Source organism: Corvus kubaryi, unplaced genomic scaffold (genome assembly GCF_017639235.1).
Source record: "Corvus kubaryi isolate FWS band 111438036 unplaced genomic scaffold, C.kubaryi_AGA036_p1.0 36715, whole genome shotgun sequence".
Classification (NCBI taxonomy): Eukaryota; Metazoa; Chordata; class Aves; order Passeriformes; family Corvidae; genus Corvus; species Corvus kubaryi.
In genome coordinates, this window is record NW_024580926.1 from 8769 (window position 1) to 30081 (window position 21313).

At 57.6% G+C, this 21313-nt stretch overlaps 1 protein-coding gene across 3 annotated transcripts in view; it reads left to right on the forward strand.

Moving 5' to 3' along the window:
* Nucleotides 1–2689: 2689 nt before the first annotated feature.
* Nucleotides 2690–21313, forward strand: part of LOC121660626 (cyclic AMP-dependent transcription factor ATF-7) — a 35237-nt gene continuing 16613 nt past the window's right edge. Inside the window, exons 1-2 of one of the 3 annotated variants that reach the window (XM_042020036.1) lie at nucleotides 2690–3046; nucleotides 20595–20691. In XM_042020036.1, coding sequence (XP_041875970.1) covers nucleotides 2999–3046; nucleotides 20595–20691 — 145 coding nt within the window. In that variant the 5' untranslated portion in view covers nucleotides 2690–2998. The remainder of the gene's footprint in view (nucleotides 3047–20594; nucleotides 20692–21313) is intronic. The other 2 variants (XM_042020037.1, XM_042020035.1) reach the window with 2 other exon arrangements.

The following is a 21313-nucleotide window of genomic DNA, read 5'->3' on the forward strand; positions in this document are numbered from 1 at the left end:
TCAGCAGCACAAAACCCGATCCCAAAACGTGTGAGGGCGGGCCGGGGCTGGGGTGGTTGTGGTGAAGGTGTGGCAGTGGCTGTGGTGACACAGCTGAGGCTAGCCCAGGGTCAGAGTGTGACCCTTCCCGTGTCACCAGGCTGTCACCACCCACAACTCCACCTCCACAAGGCTCAGTTCGGGGGTGTGTGGAGCATCTTGGGGGAAAAGCTCCAGAAGTGCCAAAGGGGCTTTGGGAATGTCATCCTGCTTCTCCTGCCCCTTCTTCCCAGACTGTTTCTGAGCGGAGTTTTTTCAGCTGGCTTCCAGGAGGTGCCAGCGGGGTGTCCTGGGGCCGCCCGTTGGGGAAGGCCGCTCTGGAGCGTTGTCACGGGGCTCGTTCCTTCCCGGGGACTCCCAGGTTCCCCCGTGGAATGTCTGGCCCAGGACCGCGGGCTCTGCTTCTCCTGCGGCTTCGTTAACACGGCTGGGCACCACTCGGGCTTCATGGGCCGAGGCACCGTGGGGACAGCGGCAGCTGCGCTGGCAGGATCCAGCTTGGGAAGGAGGGGGAATTTGGGTTGTTGAGGTGGGAAGAGCAGCTCAGGGTAAGCAGAGGCTCTGGTGGGCAGCAGGGGAAGGGCTCGGAGGGGGAGGGAAGGTTCTGGTTTTCCTTGGATCCTGGGCAGCCTCTCCCCGGCTCCAGCTCCTGCCCCAAGAGCCCTTTTAGGTGGGTAAAACTCAGATTTTGATTTCAGAGAAGCTGCTGCTGTGGGGAGGAGTTAGAGCTGCTGCAGCTGAAGGTGGGAAGGAGATGCGGAGGGGATCAGAAGGTCCCTTGGGCGTCTGAAACCACAGCAGACACACAGCTCCTGCTCTGGGAAAGGAGCTGCAGGAGAGGGGCTCTGAGGAGGCTGGGACACGCTCTGGGTCATTTCCAGCCAGCTCCAGGTGATCTTTGTGGGTCAGGAGAGGGAAGAATCCCCATCCAGGCCTGCTTTGGGTGAAAATTCCCCTCATCTCCCCCAACCCTGTCAGGGCCGTGTGACCGATCTGTCTGTGTGTTTCCTCCTTCCCCGGCTGTGTCCAATGTGCTAAAACCCATCAAAACAGTGAAATATCGTCCCAGGGCTGCCGGAAGAGGGCCGGGAACGTGCTCCTGGCATCCAATCAGCTCCTCACCCGGCCTCTTCTTAAGGGCGGAATTTATGGACGCAATTTATCCTGGCTAAATGTGACATAAATCTGAGCGCCCGTGTGGACGCACCACTCGTACTCTGCAGCCAGCCAGCAGCTGAACCTCGCTTCAGGGGCTGAGAGGATCCTCCTGGCGCTCCAGCTCAAGGAAACCGAGCTTTTTGCCCTGTGTTTTGTCCCGGTTCTGGTTTTTGTCCTGTCTGGGAGGCAGCCGAGGTGCCATGGCTTGCAGGATGGTTTTCCTGCTGCTTGAATTCCTCAGAGGGCTTTGGCAAAAGTGTAAATACGAGGCAGGGAGAGCGCGGAGTTCTCATGCTGGTGGTGAGGACAGGTCTGTGCCCTGTGTCACTTTTGGGGCTTTTCTGGGGCCGTTCCTGATGTTTGGGTGCCTTTGTTACCCCTGGCCAGGCAGGGGTTCGGCTGCCAGCCCGTGCCGCTGGTGACAGGGACGTTTGTCCCCATTCCTGCTGGTGACAGGGACGTTTATCCCAGTTCCTGTTTGCATGGGCCCCGGGGTTTGGCTCCGTAAATCCAGACACAAACCCAGCCCCAGCCCAGCGCCAGGGACGTCTCTGCCTCTGTTCCTGTGGGATCACAGCTCCTCTCTCACCACCCTTTGGGTCTTGCTGCTGGGGCTGAGGGGAGGGAATTCATCTCCTGCAGTAGGAAAATAACCAATTTTTCTCATTCTAAGCAGCTCATTGATCCCTTTTCCCTGGCAGCAGGAGGGGCCGCTCCTGCCGCTTCCCCAGCCGCATTCTTGGAGCTCTTTCTCACACAGCTCCTAAAAATACCAGCCCTCCCTCCCCACCCTCGGGGCTGCCAGTGCAGAACCCTTCTCCCCCCAAGCTCCTCGTCCCTTCCTGGCATTCCAGCATCTCCCAGCATCTCCTAGCTGGGAGCAGGAGGTGCTGGGAGCCCCACGGAGCAGCCCCGAGCATGTTCCCACAGCAACCCCCCGACCAGGGAGCATTTGCTTTATTAGAGCTTCTTAAAATCCTGCTGTAAAAGTATCAGTGGGTGGAGGGAGCCGTTATTTCTTGAATTCGAGATTGGAGAGGGAGGGTTTGCTTTATTTACTCTTATTTTTTATTAATAAGAACGGCTTCACTTGTAGCATAATAGGAGTGAGTGTTTTGTTATCCTTGGCTGTAATCCGTGATAAACTGCCCCTGCCATCAGCCTTGTAGTTTACCCACTGGGGAGCCCGATTATTGCCTTGTAAAACGGAGCACCACTCCTATAATCCCTTAATTAATTAAATGACAAATTTTAGTTCTCTCCCATTGAAAATATAACCGGTGCAGAGAGAGGCCGTGGATTTATTTGACGGCGGCTCGCTCGCACTTTGTTTTCCTGTGGATTGCCACTGTCGCTGCTGATTTGTTTGTGCGCGGGGATCCTCGGCCTTGGCCAGGGGCTGGGGTCGATGATCCTCGTGGATCCCAGGATGTTCCCTGATCCTGTAAATACCCCGGGAGGGCAGATCAGGCCGGGCTGGGGGGGTTTTGCTGCCGCTCCTCCTCAGGGGCTGAGCGTTGTCCCCACCTTGCAGGAGGTGACACCGAGCTGCAGAAGCTCCCGTAACCCTCTGGGCTGTGCTGGGAGCCCAGGGAAGCTCCCACACCTTTCCAGGTTCCCTTCCAGCTGTAAAACCCCCCCAGTCCCTCCCGAATCCTAAACTGGGGCTGGAATAATTCCTATCCCAGGGCTGATAAACGACATCCCAGCAGAGGGGCAGCTCCTGCTGGTGCTGGTGGGGATTTTTGGGCTCGCTTAACAATTTCTCTCCCCTTCTCTGCCCTCCAGGCTGCTGTGAAGGATGGGTGACGACAGGCCCTTCGTGTGCGGCGCCCCGGGCTGCGGACAGGTACGATCCCGCGGGATTTGGGCCCTTCTGTCCCGGAGCCAGAGCGCTCCAAGGCACCGTTCTGTGGGGTCCCAGGAGGCAGTCAGATCCCGGGATCTGCAGGGTGTAAATCCTGGTTGTGAGCTCTGAGCTCTCAGCAAACCCTGCGTGGTTTGGGGGCTGATTGTTGTGACTCGACCTCCCCTGGGCCTGCTCCGCTAATTCCGCTCCCAGAGGATGGATCCAAACCCCTCCAGGGCAAGGAGGCTCCAGAGTTGCTCCTCTGGAGCAGCTGGGAATGTGACAGGTGATGGGCTGTGGTAAATGGTCCCCAAAACGCTATTTTGGGATGGGGCTTTTTCCGTACCCGTTGTGACTTTCTCCTCCCTGGAGCCCCTGTGGAGGTCTCTGGATGAGGGAGGTGAAGGAGGCACATCCTCCTCCAGTCACTCCCCCCCATCCCGTTTTCCTCTCATTTCCAGGGAAAACGGTGCCGGCCCAAAACTGAGCTCAGGGGCTCTCTGGCCCTTGGTACTGGGAGGAACTGGGGGATCAGGGAATTCCTGCTGATTTAATGGGATCTGCTGGAAGCTGGGGCTGCCCTGGAAGTGCAGCCCCGTGCAGAGCCCAGCAGGATTTGGGGTTGTTCCCAAATCCCTGTTCTGAAGCACTGGGACCTCAAAATGCCTTTTTTGGGGGGGAAATTGTGGCTCTGAGTCAGGGGTTGAGTAATGTGCTCACCCTGCTTTCCTGGCTGCAAAACTGGGATTGGTTTGGGAACGATAATCAATCCCAAGGCCCCTGTGTGTGTCCAGTTCTTCACTTTGTTTAATTCCTCCGTGCCTCCTGTGGGGCTTTAACTGAAATTAAAGAGAATTCTGCATCCCCAGGGAGCATCCTGTGAGGGATCCGTGCTGCTCTTTCTTTTCACAGCACAAAAATGAGTCAAAACCCTCATCTGGGAACTCCTGAGGACTTCAAACCCACATATTTAGGGTTTCCCAGCTTTCTGGTTGTTCTGGCAGGAGCCTCACCCAGATCCTTCCCTCCCCTCTTGCAGGTGAACTTCCTCCTTTTGCCTTTTTTTTTCTTTTTTTTTGGAGGCTGCTTTTTATCTGAAACTTCTTTGCCTGTGAAATTGTGCAGGCCATTTATAAAATGTATTAGCTGTGTTTGAGCACTTAATGGTGTGAGCCCTTCAATCACACGGCCCTAAAACCGGCTTCAAACAAGCAATTAAGGCAAACAACAATGTATTTAAATTTAATCTCCCACAATCTCCCACAAATGACATCTAAAGGTGGCTGCTTCCTCCTCTGGCTGTTCCAGCCTGCTGCTTATGGGTAATTCTGACAATTCTTCATGTTAATATGGAAATGCTGGAATCCTGGTAATTCCGAGCAGGATGATTCATGGGGATCCAGCCTGACCTCGCAGACGCTTTTCCCGGAACGTCCTTCAGGACAGAGCAGGGATGGGACGGGATGATCCAGCCCGGCTCGATGGGAAACTCTTCCAGGGGTGGAGAATCCGCCACAGCCCTGGCTGAGGTGGTTCTGAGGGTGGTTAATGGGTTTTGCTGGTTGGGGGAAAAGCGGGGCCTGATTTCCAGGCTGGGGATGGAGTTTCTGTTTGTTTGTAGGGCAGAGGATGCCCCCCACGGAATTCCAGGTGTTTCCTGGATCAGGTCATCCCTTAAGAACCCACAGAGCTCCCACTGGAAATCCCAGTGTCCCCCCAGTGTGGGGCTTTGTCCCCTGTGCTGCACCTGAGCCCCACCCCGAAGGTTTCAGAGCCTTGCCAAGCCCTGCTCACCCCTCAGACCCCATCCTAAGCTGATCCTGGCTGAGCTGAGCTTCCTGGGTGTTCCTTGTTTTTGAGGGGTTTTGGTGCCACCTGAGCAAACTGGGACGGGTCCCTGGGTGTCCCTTCAGCGGGGACAGCGGGACAAGGTGCCCAGTCCCTTTTTTGCTCCCTGGAATTTGGGATCAGCCTCCTCCAACGCTCGCTGGGATGGGAGGAGGAGAGGGACTGGCAGAACCAAACAGAGCTCTGTGAAACCAGCACCGATTCCCCCTTCAGTGTAAAGTATAAAATCAAATTATTTTACTTCCCATTTAATCCTTTGCTGCAGCAGCTGCTTCCATCCCTCTGTATCCGACACCAGCCCCATCTCTGAGGCCTCAAACCCTTTTTCCTCCCTTTTTTCCCTGTTTCCATGCAGGAAAAGCTGCCGAGGGCAGCGAGGAGGGGGAGAGGGCACCCAGAATAGCCGAGCAGATCTGTGTGCGTGAGCCCCGCATGGCCGGGGCTGCAGCGGGCTGTAAACATGTTTGGGGTTGCCAGGGCTGCAGGGGGGGTTATTTTGGGATTCTCCCAGCTATCACTTCCCAGCAGCCGGGCCGGGCTGGCGCAGCTGACTCGGAACGTGCCGTGGAAAAAGGCTCCGCGGCCAAGGTCGCGTGTCCGGCGCCTTCCCCGCAAGGACAGGTGGCGAAGTTCCCCTTTTGCAGCCCCCTGAGCAGAGGGAGTGGAGCTGTCCCTGCCCCTGGAAGGGCAGGAGGGAGCTGGAGCAGGCCCTGGAGCTGGAATGCCCCGGGAAGGCGCAGAGGGATGCCTGGAGCGAGGATTCCCTTGAATCCGTGTGCTGAAATCGATCCGGGCTGGCGTGTGCTGCTCATCACCCTCCGGACTGCGGCCGCTCCCGGTGCTGAGGGGCAGGGAGGGCTGGGGCTGGGAGTGTTCCCCAGGTTTGGGCACTGGGACAGCCCCACCTCGTTAATTAGGGAATTAAACCTTCAGCTGGCTCATTAGGACACCCAGAGCACAGCTCTGGAGCCAGAGGGGGCTCCAGCTGTTGCCTCAGGAGCCACAGGGAAGTTTCTCCACTGGCTCCATCTCCTCCCTTGGAAAACGGCCTCAAACCCTCTCGGGGACCCAGCAGACACCAGCCCTGAAGGCTTTGGGATGCTCCAGGCTCTCCAAAGCACCCTTGTGGAGGAATATCCTCCCTGATGAAACTGCGTGGCCGCTCCTGCTGCCCAAAGTACCGGCAGGACCGGAATATTGGGTATATTTAACAGGGAGCACCGCTTGCCCGGCCCTCCCCTCCCTCCCTGCGCAGCATTTCCCTTTTACAGGGCACACAAATCATCCCTCCGGCCCTCATTCCAGAGCTCCAGTTATCCAGGCCATTTCCTCAGACAATCGTTTGCTGTTTAAAGCCCCTTCATTTACCAGTTCATCCCCCCGGACCCTCGCACGGAGGTGACGCCTTGAGCAGCATCCAGGAAACGCCAAGCCCAGAACTTTGCACCGGGCCAGAAAATGATTTTTTTTTTTTCCCCTTCTCGCAGGTTTATTGTATCCTCTTATCTTGTCATATAATAGAAATAATGTTTATGGCGTCCAGGCCTCAGCATCACTTGGCATTTAACCAACCTCAGAAGCAGTTTATTGCTGTGTGTACGCTGCTGCCACGACCATTATCCCTTAAATCTCCATTGCCCAGTAATGGATGAGGCCCCAAACGCTCCTGCCATTGGCTGAGCTGGGGTTTGGGGCTTGTATAATCCAAACCAATATGGATTATTCCCTGTGTAGGGCATGGGGGGGGGGGAAGCATGGCCTTTCCCCTTCCCAAGCAGCGGGGAGTTCACCCTGTCACCACTCCAGCTGTGGGGCAGCACCGTGTCCCCATGGCCTTGGCTGCTCCGGGGTTTCCAGCCTGGGATTTCCAGTTTGGGATTCCCAGCTGTGGCTCCTGAGCTGTGCCTGTACCTGGTCCAGCTTCGTCCCACTGCCAGCAAGGGCCCAGTTCCCGCAGTGCCAGGGACGATCCTGGCCCTGGGAGCCGATCAGAGCACCCATGAGGGAGGACACCACGGTGCTCTTGGCTCCGGGACCCCCAGGTGACCCGGACCCCACGGTGCTCTTGGCTCCGGGACCCCCAGGTGACCCGGACCCCACGGTGCTCTTGGCTCCGGGACCCTCAGGTGACCTGGACCTCACTCCACCTTGGGCTGGGTGCTCCGTGTCCCCAGGGACCCAAGCCCAGTGCCCATCCCACCTGCAGCCCTGGGAGGTGCCCCAGGCAGTGCCAAACCTCCCCCCACAAGCCCCCAAGTCCCTCCCGAGCCGCGCTGCTGCCCCTCCCTGTGCCAGCCCAATGTTAACTCAAAAACAGTGGAATTTAACGGTGGAGCAGTGATAAAATCCTCCTTTTTCCTGTGCTGGGCCACAGCTCCCCCTCGGCCGCGCTTGGCATGCGGGGACACGTCGCAGCCGCGTCCCTACAGCACCCAGGTGGGTCTGGAGGCTGATCCATAAACCTCCCGCTCCGTTGTTGAAACCCAGGGAAAACCTGGAGCTCTGTGCTCAGGAATTCCTCGCTGCCCACCCCTGGCTCCTTCCCAGCTGCAGCTTTTTATTGGGAGCTGATGGAAAACCCTGCCAAGGACCATCTCGTGTCCAGGTCTCCCGTGATTTCCCAGGAATGCAGGTTTCAGAGTTAATTATTGATGGCAGCCCAAGGCCCAGGCAGCTGCAGGACCTGCACCGAGTGGCAGATGCTGCACGAAGCTCCCGGCCTTGCAGGGCCGGAATGGCTCCGCGCGGGAGCGGGGCTGGCTCTAGGAACTCTTCAGTTGTTGGCAGGAAAAGGAGGGAATTAATTTGAGCCGTAACTCCTGGACTGTCAGCAGAGCCCAATGATCTCTCCCACCTCTCGCCCAAGGTATTTTTGGAGGTGGGGAGGGGGAAGGCTAATTTTGAATAATAATAAGCTTGAGAAGGCATCTGAAACCAGTAAACGTTTATTTTTTACACTCCTATAACTTAAAAACGGCCAAACCAATTTAAACCAAATTGGATAATAAAAAATATTGCTCCTAGGCTGAGCCCCTGTTTGCCAAGTTCCAGCCTAGAATGAATTTTTATGGCCAAATTATAAACCCCCTAGAAATGAAGGTTTAAAATGGAAATGTTGACAGACCTTTAACTACAAAAGCACCGTAATAGAACTTCTTTTTTTCTAAAATGGTTGGTTTAAAATATAATTAAGACTTAAATATTATTTAATAGCAGCATTTCCTGTAAGTTAAAATCTTTATCATTCCTCTGGCTGGGGTTCCTTGGCAGTTCTTGGAACGCCGGCGCTGCTCTGCAGTGGGAGCACGTGTGGGCCACAGACCCTCGTCTGTCACGCGGAGACGGGGCCGGACAGCTTTCCAAATTCCGACCAGGAGCCCGGCTGCCAGAGGAGCCGCTGGCTTCCCGCGGATCCTGCGGCTCTGGAAGGCACCAGACCCGGATTTCAGCGCCCGTTCCCTGCAGGAAAAGGGGTCTGGTCCCCCCGGGCTGACCCAGCGGCGATGAGGAGCCGTGGGATCGCTGCCCTGGTGTTCCCAGCACTGCCCCAGCCTTCAGGGCTCTTGGGAAACCGGGATGAGCCGGGAACGAGCCGGGATGAGCTGGGATGAGCCGGGAAGCTCCGCGCCGCAGTGTCCTTGCAGGAAAGGCTTTTCTGCTGCAGAGCCCTCGCTGGGCTTCTCCCTGCTCCCTTCCCGAGGGATTCGCGGCTCCGTCCTGACCCCGTGCTGGCCTCCGGGCAGGGCAGGGTGGCCCTGGCCTCAGGGTGTCACTGCCCTCAGGCTGGCTCTGCCCTCAGGGTGGCTCAGGATCGAGGGAAGGGGCCGGGCCCTTTCCTGCTGTGCCAGGGGGACGTGCAGACTCGGCAGCCGTAAATAATCTGGGGAGAGGGGCCGGGAGCCAGCACGGGGCTCCAGAGGAGCAGCCAGGGATGTGAGCGTGGGTCTGTGTGCGTGGGGTGCTCCTGGGCACTCCCGAGGGCAGCAGGAGGAGCATTCCCTGCCCTGGCTGCAGGCGAGCATCCCAACCCTGCACTCATGGCTGTTACTCAGGGCTTTACTCAGGGCTTGCTATTCATCCTTGTGCCCCTCGAGCCGGGTTTGGAGCTCCTCAGACCCCGCCAGGTTTCGAATGATTTAAATTTCTGATTTATTTGGGGTTTGTATTTTTCTGCTGAGCCTCGCTGTTCCCAGTTAATGGGATGGTCTCCACTTTCCGCAGCAGCAGGGAATGAGGAGAGAGGGTTTCTCTTTTATTTTGGGAACATGATCAGGGCTGCAAAAATCCCTGCAGAAGGAGCTCGGATGTGCCCTCACAGGGGGTGGCTCCTTCTTTGGCTTTAAGGGACTTCGACACCCACGGAGTCTCTGCTGTGAGCGGAGTGAGCTGGGCCCAGCCCTCACCTGGAGCTCTGTCCCAGAAATGCAAATTGTGCTGCCAGGAGCTGAGCCAGGCTCGGGCACTTCTGGTGCTCGTGGGCTCGGGGGGGAGCAGAAAACTGCTCTGAACCAAAGCTGGAGCCTGAGCATGGCTCGGAGCTGGGCCTGGGCTGGTTTCTGCCAGGGACTGCAGAACCTGCGTGTTATCCCCCCTAAAACCCATGGAAATGGGGCTCTGAGTGGGGAGGACGGGAGGTTGCTGGGGGAGGGAGGGAGGGGTCTTAAAGTGCAACCAAAGCTGCCACCAAAGCTGCCAAATCCTCAGGGTTGGAGCTTTTCCTCCCTCCTCTGAGCTGGGGGTGTTTTCCTGGCAAGTACAATATTTCCCGATGTTAAACGCGGTATTTTGAAGTCAAGGCTGTTTGGTTTTGAAGCCCCGCTCGCTCCCTGCCCGCTGCTCTGAGACAATTGTAAATCCTTTTTATTTTACTGCGAGAACAAATCACTTATTCCTCGGAGCAGCAGCTCTGACAAAGACCTCGTTATCAGCATCATGGATATCCCAGAATCAGCATCGCAGCAGGGATAAGGCTGGGAAGGAAAAGGATTTATCCAGCCCTCAAAAGGTGCCTGAATTTGCAGGATTTTCTGTAAACTTCTTGTGTAAAACCCAGCCAAGCTGTCACTTAAGGATTAAAAAAACCCAAGCTGGAGGTGGGGGAATGTGTCTGGGATTTTATCCCCTTCCCCGGTGGTGTCGAGGGGTTCTGTGAGATGGAGAAGGACTCGAAGGTTTCCCTTTGGACCCCGCCCTGTGCCCTGGTTTTATTTCAACACCCAAGTAATCGGGGGTTTAAATCCTGAGCTGCTTCCCTGCTCGGTCCCAGCCCAGCCTGGGCTCGGCACGGCTCCGGCAGCTGAAATCCTCCCTTTTTCTCCAAAGGATGCTTTGTTGGCTGGCGGAGGCCGCTCCGCCCCTCTGCGGCAGCCGCGGGATCCATGCGGCTCTCCCGGCGCTGGCAGCGGGAATACTGGGAACACTGGGAATGCTGGAGCACGGGCAAACAGGACGCAGCGTGTCCTGAGCACCCGGAGCCCGGAAATGTTGGGAGCAGGGTGGAAAACCACCTTTAATTCCTGTGTTTCTAGAGAAAGATGTGGGATTCCTACTAAGGCGATTTTTTTACACTTCGGGGCGTTCTGGGCTCACATTTCCCCCCTCAGTTTCTCGCTGCTCTGTGTGAGAACCTTCCTCAGGGTCGGGATTCGGGTCGGGCTGTTGAGGGTCGATACAGGGGGCATGGAAGCACCGGGAGCAGCGGGGTGGATGCTCCGGGCTGGCGATGCTCCTCCACAAAGGGCTGGGCATGGAGGGGTCAGCAGAGGGAAAAAAGCACCTTTGGGGCTTTTTCTTAAAGAGCAGCCCCGGCGCGTCCCGAAGGCGGCGAGCGGGGTCAGCCCCGCGCGGGTTCGGGTTGAATTTTGGCCGAAGCACGTTCGCGGTGAGCGGCAGAAAAGCGAAACGCGGGGCAGGAGAGGCTGAGCTCGGCTCGGGCTCATCCCGCCTCTCTCAAACCTCCCTAAATCTCGGAGCAGCAGCGCGTGTTTAACACCTGCTCAAGCACCGCGGCTTCCGAGCACTCGGCCCAGCTGTCGAGCTCAAGTGATTTTTTTTTTTTTTTTTCTTTTTTTATGCCGGATTAAAACAATAAAAACATTAAAGTCCTAAAATTCCCCCTGGGAATAAAGATGCAGACAATAAAGAATTGTGCGAGCAGGGCTGAGCTGGGCTGGGCTGGGCTGGGCTGTGCTGGGGGAGCTCTGCGGCAGCGCAGGACGAGCTGCGGGCGCATCTCAGCGCTGCCGAACAAAACCCTCGGGCGGGGGACGGGCTGGGATCGCCCCTGGGGCACCGGCAGAGGGTTTTGGCCGTTTCCCTCCGGGATATTTATAAACGGGGAATGTGTGCGTGGCTGCGGTTTGAGGCGGGAGGCGGGGGCGTGGCGGGGGCCGGGGTGGCCAGGAGGGTTTGTGGTCACCGGAATAATCGTCGGGAATTCAGAGCGTCAGCCCTGGCTGCTCAAACCCCCTCAGCATCGGCTCCGGACGGGGGTGAGCGGTTCCGTCTCCAAAACCCCTCATTTGTGAGAATAAGCACCCAAAGGAGGGCTCTACGTGATCCAGGCCAGGCTTGAATGGAAGGAGCCGCCGATCCCGCGACGGCTCTGCCCTTCCCTTGCCTTCCCTTTTGTTGTGAGGCTCCCGCCTGTCCCCGCTGCTGCTGCTGCCGCAGAGTCACCGCGGGAGGGGTTCCCGGTGCCACGGAGCGCCCGGGACTCGGTGTGGGCCCTTCCCGGTGTCCTGCAGTGCCAGGGATTTGGGAATGAGCCCTTCCCAGCTCCCTGCAGTGCCCAGGACTCGGCTGTGAGCTCTCCCTGCCCCGCAGCACTGCTGCAGTTCCCTTCTAACGCTGCTCCTGAGCCAGCCTGCTCGTTCCCCACGGGAATGCGCCCTGGCCCGTGGCTCCGTGGCCGGGGGAGGCGATTCCTGCCCGTGGTTTGGTGTTAGAACCTCTGTGCCTCTCTTGTCTCCTTGTCCGAGGCTCGGCTGGCGTTTGCTGCAAACCGCGACGTTCGCAGAGCTCCGGAGGAGAATTTCAATGCGTTTTGCTCCGTGTGAGATTTTATTACCTGCAGCCCGAAACGTGGGCGGGAAAAATGGCTCAGACCCCTTAAGGATGCGATTTTGGTGACCTTGGCTTTGTGTTTCCACATCACTGAATCCTCACCTCGCCCTGGGATGTGGGGGAAGCTGCTGGGAAAGGTTTTCCGGGCACTTGAAGATTTTATCTGCTCGGTTTTGTCGGGGGCTGCAGGGGGAAGGGTTTGGGGTAGCCAGGGGGGGATTTGGGAGCAAAGTGCAGCTGGGAGGCTCCAGCTTTTGTTCGGAATTTTGTCGGGATCATGTCAGTGTTTGCTCCCCGAGCCTCATCCATCACAGGGTCAGCTCCATCCTCCCGGTGTGAGTCCCCTCATGGAAAAAAATGGGATAAAGGCAAACAGCCTCTGCCACAAAAACCTGACCCCACTGGCTGGGAAAACTCAGTCCCTTCTGCAAACTGATTTTGGGGGAAGAAAGAGCAATCCAGGAGCTGCAGGATGGAGTCGGGCATGGGAGTGTGCTGGGAGAAGTCATAAATCTCCAGGGAGAAGAGGGTCACTGAGAACCTCATCAGGGTGGGAGCAGCAGCTCCGCGTTAATGTGCCCATAAATCCCCGTTCCGATAAAACAGGTGGCTCTTCCGAGAGGCAAAAAGAGGCAAACGCCGATTTTTTTCTGCTGCTGCTGCTCCTCTCCTTTTTTAAAAGCTTTAATTACCGCAGTGCTGACGGCTCGGTGCAGGCAGGAGTCGGGAATGCGGCTGGATGTGGGAAGCAGGGGCAGGGAAGGAGGGAAGGGAACTGCAGGTTGGCCAAAATCTCCAGGGGGAGGCACGAAAATGAGTTTTCATACACGGATTGAGGATGGCACTGCCGGAAAATTTTTGGTGCTTTGGAAATGAGGAAAATGAAGGGAACTGCTGCAGGGTGGGAAATGGAGCTCTGGGAAAAGGTCTGGGAGCTCCATAAATAGGGCTGGGTGAGGAGGGGTGTGAGGACAGGACTTGTTCAGGGACAGGGACACTTTCCACCACCCCAGGTTGGCCTGGGACACTTCCAGGGATGGGACAGGCACAGCTCCCCTGGGCAGCCCGGAGGGAATCCCCTGGGATTTCTGCAGCTCCTTTCCAGAATATCCCTGTTGTTCCCAAGGACCCACAAATCTCAGTTTGCCCCTCCTGATTTGTCCCTCTCCCCCGGTGATCTCCCACTCTTCAGGAATTCCCTCTCCCCATTTCTGGGCTGTGTTTAAGCCGTGCCTGGGATCCGTGGGTCGGCACTTCCCTGCAGCTTTTCCCTCCGTGCCACCGATTAAAGGGGACAAACCCCAAAGCTCTGAGTGACCTGAATTCTCTTTGCATTTGACCTGCTGCCCTTCCCAGGCAGCTGCTGCTGCTGCTGGAGCTTCCCCGGGAGATAAATCCACAAAAACCCCTTTTCCAGGCGATAAAGCCATCAGCGGCGGCTCGTGCTCCGTGAATGGGTGGGCACATTCCCAATATTGCGCTGAATTGAAGGAAATCACCATTCCAGGGCCCTAAAAAGCTGAATGGGGCCGTGGCATCCTCCGTGTGATTGTGGTGGCGTTCCAAGGTCAAGGCTGAGTCACGCTGGCGCTTCCAGCGCGCGCAGGCAGAGCCGGATCCCCTTGGAGCCGAGTTTTGTGTTAGGATTTGTTTTAGGGCCGTTTTTCGGGGAGCTCTGAGACAATGGTGAGTGCGGGGGGGTGGTGTGGGGCCTCTTCCGAGGGGAGAGCCACCAGATGGAACCTCCCCTCCACCAGCCCTGGGGAATGGGGTTGGGAATGGCCAGGAAGGGGCTGGACTGGAGCTGAGGGAGCGGCTGGAGTCCCTTTGCCTGGCGCGGCAGCTCCCACAGCACCACCCGAGCCCCTTGTCCTGTCACACTGCCCTGGGCATCCCAAATCCAGCCTTTGGCTCTGTCCTGCCTCAGTTTCCCTTTTGTCCTTTTCCCTTTCCATGGCTCAGGTGCCCTGTGGGCTGCAGGGCTCTGCCCTCACCCCGAATTCCCACTGAATTCCAGGATGCCAGCCTGGCAGGGAGCAGGGAATCGGAGCAGCTCATCCCAGGGTCCCACCCGCTGCCAAAGCCTCTCCCGGCTGTGCCCCCTTTCCAGAGGCGTTTTCCAATCCCTCCGCAGCCTCCTGGGGCACGGAGATGCGGCAAATTCGTGGACTCTGGTTCGGATTTAATTATTTTTACACTTCCATTCTTGTTCCTGGGCTGTGCAGGGACAAGAGTTTCCTGGCATTCTTTCGCTCGCACTCTAAATCCCTCCCGTTTGTTTGCTGGGGGATAAAACTCTGGGAAAAGCTCCTGGATTATTCCTTCAGGAGCTGTCGGGTGTCCAGGACAGGAGGGTGACACTGAATGAGCAGCAGGGGACAGCAGGAAGAGCTGAAGCCTTAGAGGGGGATTTGATTTTATTTTTATTTTTTTCTCTTTTTTCACCCGGTCTTTTGTACCAGGGGCTCACGAGTCTCTCCCCACATGAGCAGCGTCCCCCGAAAACCCACCAGCAGCTGCATAATTCCCGATAATTCCTAATTTTCCTCCTGCAACGCCGCGGAACTGCTCGGCCCGGCCGCTCTCTTCCCTAGGGCAGGAATTCCGCTCATCCCGCGCCTTCTCCTCGGTCCCTGTGCCCGGAGCCCGCGGGAGAGCGCCGAGCTGCCGTGCCTTGGTTACTGGGCTGCGGTCGCTCCGCTCGCAGCGGCCCGGGAGGACGGAGGCTCCGCGGGGATCGGTGGCTGCCCAAGGTCACAGCGAGAAGCTGCGGCGCTGCGGGGACTCGAGCGGGGCTGCGGTGATGATTCCCATCCAGAGCCGGCGATCCCGAGGGACGCGCCGGGCTCGGGCTCTGGAGCCGCTGACGCTCCCGCGGCCGCTCCACCCCCTCGCTCACCCCGTTAATTACCGCGGGGCCTCTCCCCTTAATTCCTGGGGCAGCGGTAATTAATACACGGCTTTTAATCACCCGCGCTCGCGTCGAAAGGAAAGCGGCGCTTCAGAATGCTCCACCGTGTGGAAAGCGGGGATCGCTGCATTCCCGGGACCCGGCGCTGCTCGGGCTTTGTCCCCGCCGGCTTTTAGGGATCTGCTCCGTGGGATGGGCTCCGTCCCCCCCGAGCGGGGTCGGTGCCGCAGGAAACCCTCCCTGCTCTCACGCAGTGGAGATTTGGGAACCAGTTCGGGTTTGTATCCCTGTGATTCCAGCCCGGAGGCAATTGGGGCTGCAATTCCCGCAGCCCTCCCGGGGCTCCTGGGCTGTGTGCCCAGGACAAAGCGCGGCGCCGTTCCCGTCCCAGGTGTTCCATAGCCCAACTCCCCCATCTGCTCCTTCCCTCCCTGCGCCCCTCTCCCGAAGCCCAGACCTCGGGAGGCTCCTTGGCTTTGGTGGTGAATGGTGCCCAACAACCCGGGTCAAACCCCACCGGGATAACCCCGTTCCTGGCATTTCTGTCCCGGCTCTGCTCCGTGGTGTTCGTGTCTGCTCCCACCTGGGAGATCTGACTGAAATCCAAGGGGAAAATAAAAAAAGGGACGTGGAATCCGGAGTTTCTGGAGGATTCTGCCCCGGACGTCCTTGGCTCCTCACGTACTCAGCCAGATGGTTCCTTCCCCCCCTGCCCAAACACCTGCATTCCAGGAGGGGCTCGTGCCTCAGAAGCCCTTTGGGATAAGCGAAGCCATAGAAATGTAAATGAAATTATTTACCTACTCCCAGTTAAATGCTCTGCCCTTCTGGCCAAGGAGGATTGGTGGGATGGGAACCAGAACCCGCTTAACTCTTTGTGTAAATTGCAGGGAAGTTTGGGAAGTATCCTACCAAAAAGAAAAAAAATTCTGAGCAAACAAGAAAAAAAGGGGGGAAATCCCAGTTTTGGTGCTTTGCACAATGTTCTGTGGGGCTGCTGGGCCGGGGATTCCTCACCCAGGGCTGCCCAGAGTTTCTGATTATTATTCTTATTCCTCCCTTTTTTTTTAACACAAGAAAGGACCGGGAATCAATCACGGGGCAGCAGGGAGCAGGGTTTTAAAGGGAAAGGCAGAGCCACAGGGTCCCTGGAGTCGCCAGAGCCAAAAATAACATTTCAGGGTTTAAATCTCGCTGCAGTTTTAGCTGGGGGCAGCTGCAGGGGGGGAAATGGCACAAAATGCACCGAGGGCTCCCTCCCTGCAGCTGCCTGGAGCCTTCCAGGTTTCACGGAGCCAGAGGGAATTGGCTTTTCCTGCGGCCCGTGGCTCGGGAAAGGCACGGGATGCTCGGGGTTGTGCATCCCGGTGTGGAGCAGGACCCAGCAGAGCTGCCGGGAGTGTGGGGGGTCACCGCTCCCAGCTTTTCCTCTCCTGCAGCTTTTCCCTGGATTGTGAAAAACGACCCCGCTGTGGAGCCCGAGCTCTCCAAGCGCAATTCCCAGTCTGGTTTTCCTTCCTGAGCTGATCCTTCTAAACCTTCCCCCCTCATCCTTCATCCTCCATCAGGACTGGGGATCGGGAGCCGCTTCCCGTCCCTGCTCCAGCTGCTGCCGGCACCTTCCAGAAGCGCTCGGTGATCTCGGCTGCTGCGTGGAAAACAACCACGAGCTTCCCAAGCAGGCTCCGAGCTCCTCTGGAAGCTGCTGGGCACCACCGGGGACCCTCCGGGGGGAGACGGCTCCCAAATCTGCGCCTCTTGTCTCCCGTGCTGGTGGAAACGAGACAATCTGTCCGTGCGCTGTTGAATTCTCCCAAACCACCAAGTCTTTGCCGTGTTCCCTCCTCATCCCGACACCTCCCTTCCCATGGAAATGGGCCTCGGATAATTGTGATGTTCCCCCCGGCCTTTCCAGCCGTGAATCACTCCTGAATCGGGGCACTTTAGGCACATTAGCGAATTAATCCGCGCAGCCAGGGATGGAATTATCCCAGCATTGCTCAGCTGGGAGATGGGGGAGATGGAGCCAGCACCGGGGGTCACATCACTCACCCTGGGACAGCCACCCTGGGGTCCCCGGGGCACCCCGGCCCCGCCTGAGCTACCCCGCGCTTGTGCCGAGCGAGCAGGGGGTGTCTGTGCAGCCTGGAAAGGGGCAGGGAATGTCTCTGCAGCCTGGAAATCCATGGCATCCGAGGGATGGGCCGTGGGCAGCGGGCCGGGAGCAGGGAGGACGGGCCGGGATGGGGCCAGGTGGTCCAACCCCCCCAGGGCCATGGCCTTGCCCTCCTCCCGGCCCCGTGGGTGCCCTGCCCCTCACCCCGGCTGGGCCAGCAGAGCCAGGCAGATCCCAGGACATCCCCAGACTCTCACCCCAGGCTGTGGGGAGCACAAGGATGGATTTTGGAAGCGAAACCCGGACCCAGAGGGTGGCTGCTTTTAAAGCCGGTGCCTTTGAGCTCAGCTCGTGCATGCACTGCATCATTTCCCTCCCGCTCCGCAGTGCGGGCTGCTGCTGCTCTTTGTGTCCCCGTGGGCACGGTGACCCCAGTGCTGGCTGCCGCTGGTCCCTTTTGTGTCCCCACCGTGTCGGGAGTGTCCCGGTGGGCACGGTGACTCCAGCCCGGTGGGCACGGTGCCTCCAGTGCTGGAGTTAAGCCGGAGCAGCGGCTCAGGCTCCCCGGTGCTGACAGCTCGTTAATTCCGCCCCGTGATGAGCGTGGGGGAGGCAGCGTTGGCTCCTCGCCCTTCCAGCCCTCCAGGCTGTCCGGCAGGGGACGGGGCACGTTTGCGCTGCTGCAGCTACACCCAGGCTGTTTCACAGGGAGCTCTGGCCAGGGGAGGGGCTCGGTGATGGTCTCCGAGCAGCATCGGCAAGGTTAAAAACCAGCTGGAGCTGCCGGGAGAGCTCCTGCTCCAGGATCCCCCATCCAGCACCACCTGACCCCCCCTCTGCACCAAACACAGATTCTCCAAAAATCAGGACGACCCCCAAGCAATCAACCCCTTGTTCCCCACATTGTGCTTGTTAAACTGCTGGAAAAATCCCCTCCTGTCCGCCTGGGGGTCCGGGCCTCAGCCCCGCTGTGCCGGTGGGTCCAGCTGGAAGCGCTGTGTGCCATTAACTGAGGACTTTGAGCCGAGCACATTTATCCGCGGAGCTGTCACAGCCCGGCGGGTGCCGAGCGCTGAGGGGCCCTCGGGTGCATCCAGCCCGAACCCCGACGGCCGCGGCGGCTCCGGCTCCGCAGGGCCCTCGCGCTGAGGAGGGAAAATGCCAAATTTAGGGCTGCAGGAGGCAGTTCCAGCCTTTTTCCCGGGTGGAAAACCCCGAGGGCCGGCTGGCAGCGCATTCACCCTGCTCCTGTCCCTCGCCCCAAAGACTTTACAGCCAACATCTTCTTTTTAATTCCGACACCCGCAAAATAGCAGCTGAAATAACCCTGCTGGATGTCAGCTGCTGATGGAAGGAGATTAAATATTAAAGCCAGTGCTGTGGCTTTAACTCATTCCATTTTTTTTCCCTACTCTTCCCCCCCTCGTCTCCCCCCTCTGCTTCCCCTCTCCGTGTAAAATGACATGATTTAGAACCCAAGTGCCAGACTCAGCCTCTGGGTTTCGGCGTTTGGAAATGTGTGGAGAAAGATATATTGTGTCTGTGAGCATTTCTGCGCAGGGAAGGAGAGAGCTCCCGAGCTGTGAGCCCACATAAAGATGTTAAATAGAGCTGTAACGCGCGCCCGATGCACCGAAAGTGCCAGGGGAAAAAAAAAAAAAAAATTAGGGAAAAAAAAAATCCGGCAATGAAGGAAAATGAAAGATTAAAATAAACCCGGCGTTGGTGAGGCTGGGCTGGGGCTGCTGGGAGAGACACGACCCCGCTCTGCACCTCTCACTCTTCCCTGCCTGACCTGAAAATGCCGTTTCTTTAGCACGAAACGGAGCGGGAGAATTGGGAATTATCATCTTGTTCATTTTTTCCCCCCCTTGTCTCTGGTGTTCAGGATTTCCGACGCCGCCCGCCTGCTAAATATTCATCCCAACCCCGCTGCTCCGCACAAAACCCGGTTTATTTCCCTCGGTTCACCCCATCCCACTGATGTCCCACCGCGGGCAGCCGAATCCTATAAAAAACAGGGATTTTGGGACAAAACCATGGAAAAATGTGGGTGTCCCTTCCCTTCCAGGGCCCTCCACCGGTGCTTTCCAGGGCGATGCGGAACCAGTGCTGCCCATTCTCCCTCGCTCGCTTTCCCTTTGTTCGGGAGCCTTTCGGGGGTCACCGGATTTGTAAAAGCTCCTTGGAAAAAAGGAGTTTATGGCGAGGCTGGAGCAGAGCGGAGGGATCAGAAGCTGCGGGGAGGAAAAAAGCCCAGATCAGGCAGATTTTGGCTGAACCGTCAAGAAATTTTATTTCAGGTTTATTTAAGGTTTAGTTACGGAGCGGAGCTGGGAAAGATGGAGCTCAGTCTGTGCCTGGAGTTCCACAGGCAAAAACCTCTTGGCTTTTCTCCCACCAGCTCTGATTTCTTTAAATTCGAACCCAAATTATGAGCGGCGGCCAAAGCACCTTGTGAGCGGTGCTTTGAAGGTCACTTTGTGTGCCCCCCTCGTCCTTGAGCCGAGGGGAGGAGGGGCTGGGTGTGGAGGGGCCCCATGGCTTGGTGTCCCCTGCCACCGAGGCATTGTCCCCTGCCACCGAGGCATCGTCCCCTGCCACCGAGGCATCGTCCCCTGCCTCCGCTCAGCTCGGAAAACGCAGATTTATTTGCTAAAACAACAGAGCCATAAATAAAGCCGGGGAAAGGCCCGAAGTGGGGTGTCACGCTCGAGCAGCCCCACAGGAACAGGTGGCTCTGGGTGGGTTTGGGTTGGGATGCTCGGGAGAGGGAGGGGAGGAAGGGGAAAAGGGCAGGAATGCGCTGCTGCTGCTGCCGCTGCTGCAGCGCTTTTCTAGAAGCAGCCCGGTGCTGCTGGGTGCATAAAAATGCTGCGGTGCCGTGCCCCGGCCGCCGTTTGTCGCAGTCTATTAGGAGAGACGCAATCCATCCTCGGGCTTTATGGGGCTGTGCTTTAACCCCGTCCCTGCCTCGCTCCCCCTCTCCTCAGCCCTCCCTCCCTCCCTCCCTTTGTCTGCCTTTCCCGTCCCCAAAGCCAGCCCCAAAGCTCTCAAGGGGGATTTTTACCCTCCCCAAACCCTCCCTAAAGGCTGGGGTTTACCCTGCGCATCTCCCCGCAGGTGGAATTTTGGGATGGGGGAGATGCTCCCCCTCCCACGCGGGGTCGGCTCCGTCCTCACTGTAAAAATCCCGGAGTAGTGTTGCCAGGCAGGGGCTGGCTCTGCCTCACCCCACACGGGAAAAGTTGCCCCAATTGCACCAAATTCCCCGGCTCCTCAGCCAGCAACAAAGTGGGAATTTCGGAATTTAGAATTCCGAGCGGCGCGGATCCGCACTTCCATCGCTGCCGCCGCCTCGCTCCATCGCTAAAAAACCCGGATCAGTAGAAATCCTCGCCCCCCACCCTCCAGAACCCCCACTGAAGGCCTTTCCCTTGGCACCCTGTGCTCCCACCGCCCTTTCGCAGCCGCCCACCCCCTCCGGCCCCGCGGAGCCCTCGCGGCGGTCGCGCTCCAGCCGCGTCTCCCCCCACGCCCAGCGCAGGACGGGCCCCGTAAAACACAAAATGCATTTATTCCCCATTTTCTAAATTGTTTCATTTCAGAGGTTCACAAACGAGGACCACCTGGCGGTTCATAAACACAAGCATGAGATGACATTGAAATTCGGCCCCGCTCGCACCGACTCCGTCATCATCGCAGGTATGTGCCCGGCCAGCGCCCGGCAAGATTGATGCCAGGGACCAGATGCACTGCAAAACCCATAAAACCTCCTGTGATCTGCATTTAATCAGGGCGAAGGAAAGCCAGAGGCTTCCAAGTTTTTTCTGTTTTTATGGTAGTATCAGGTTTTGTGGGGTTTGGGGGTTTTTTAAATTTCTTTTTTTTTTTTTTTCAAGCTCTCGCCCTTTTTTATTAAAGGCTGGAGGATTTATGGCCAGAAGGGCTTTCACATTTCTGCTTTGAGGACGATGAACCAAACCTGACAAAGCAGCTTCCTCTCTCAGCCCAGGTGTCAATTTTCCTGAGCTTTTAGGAAGCTGCAGTTCATAAATTAAAGCCCCACCGAGCTCTGCCTTTGTAAAGCTGGGGGGGAAGCCCAAACCCCACAGATTTTTGTCCGGCAGGTTCCAGAGTCCCTCCTGTCCCTTTTGTGTCGCTGCTGGGTGAGGAGGCTGTTGCTGAGAGCAAGGAGAGGGGAAACGCTTCCTGAAGGGTTTTTAAGGGAAAACAAAGCTGCTGCAGGAGCCTGGCGCCTTTTTCCCAGTTTGTGTCCAGCCCAAAGGCAGCGTTGAAGCAGGGAACGGGAATGCAGCTGGTTTCT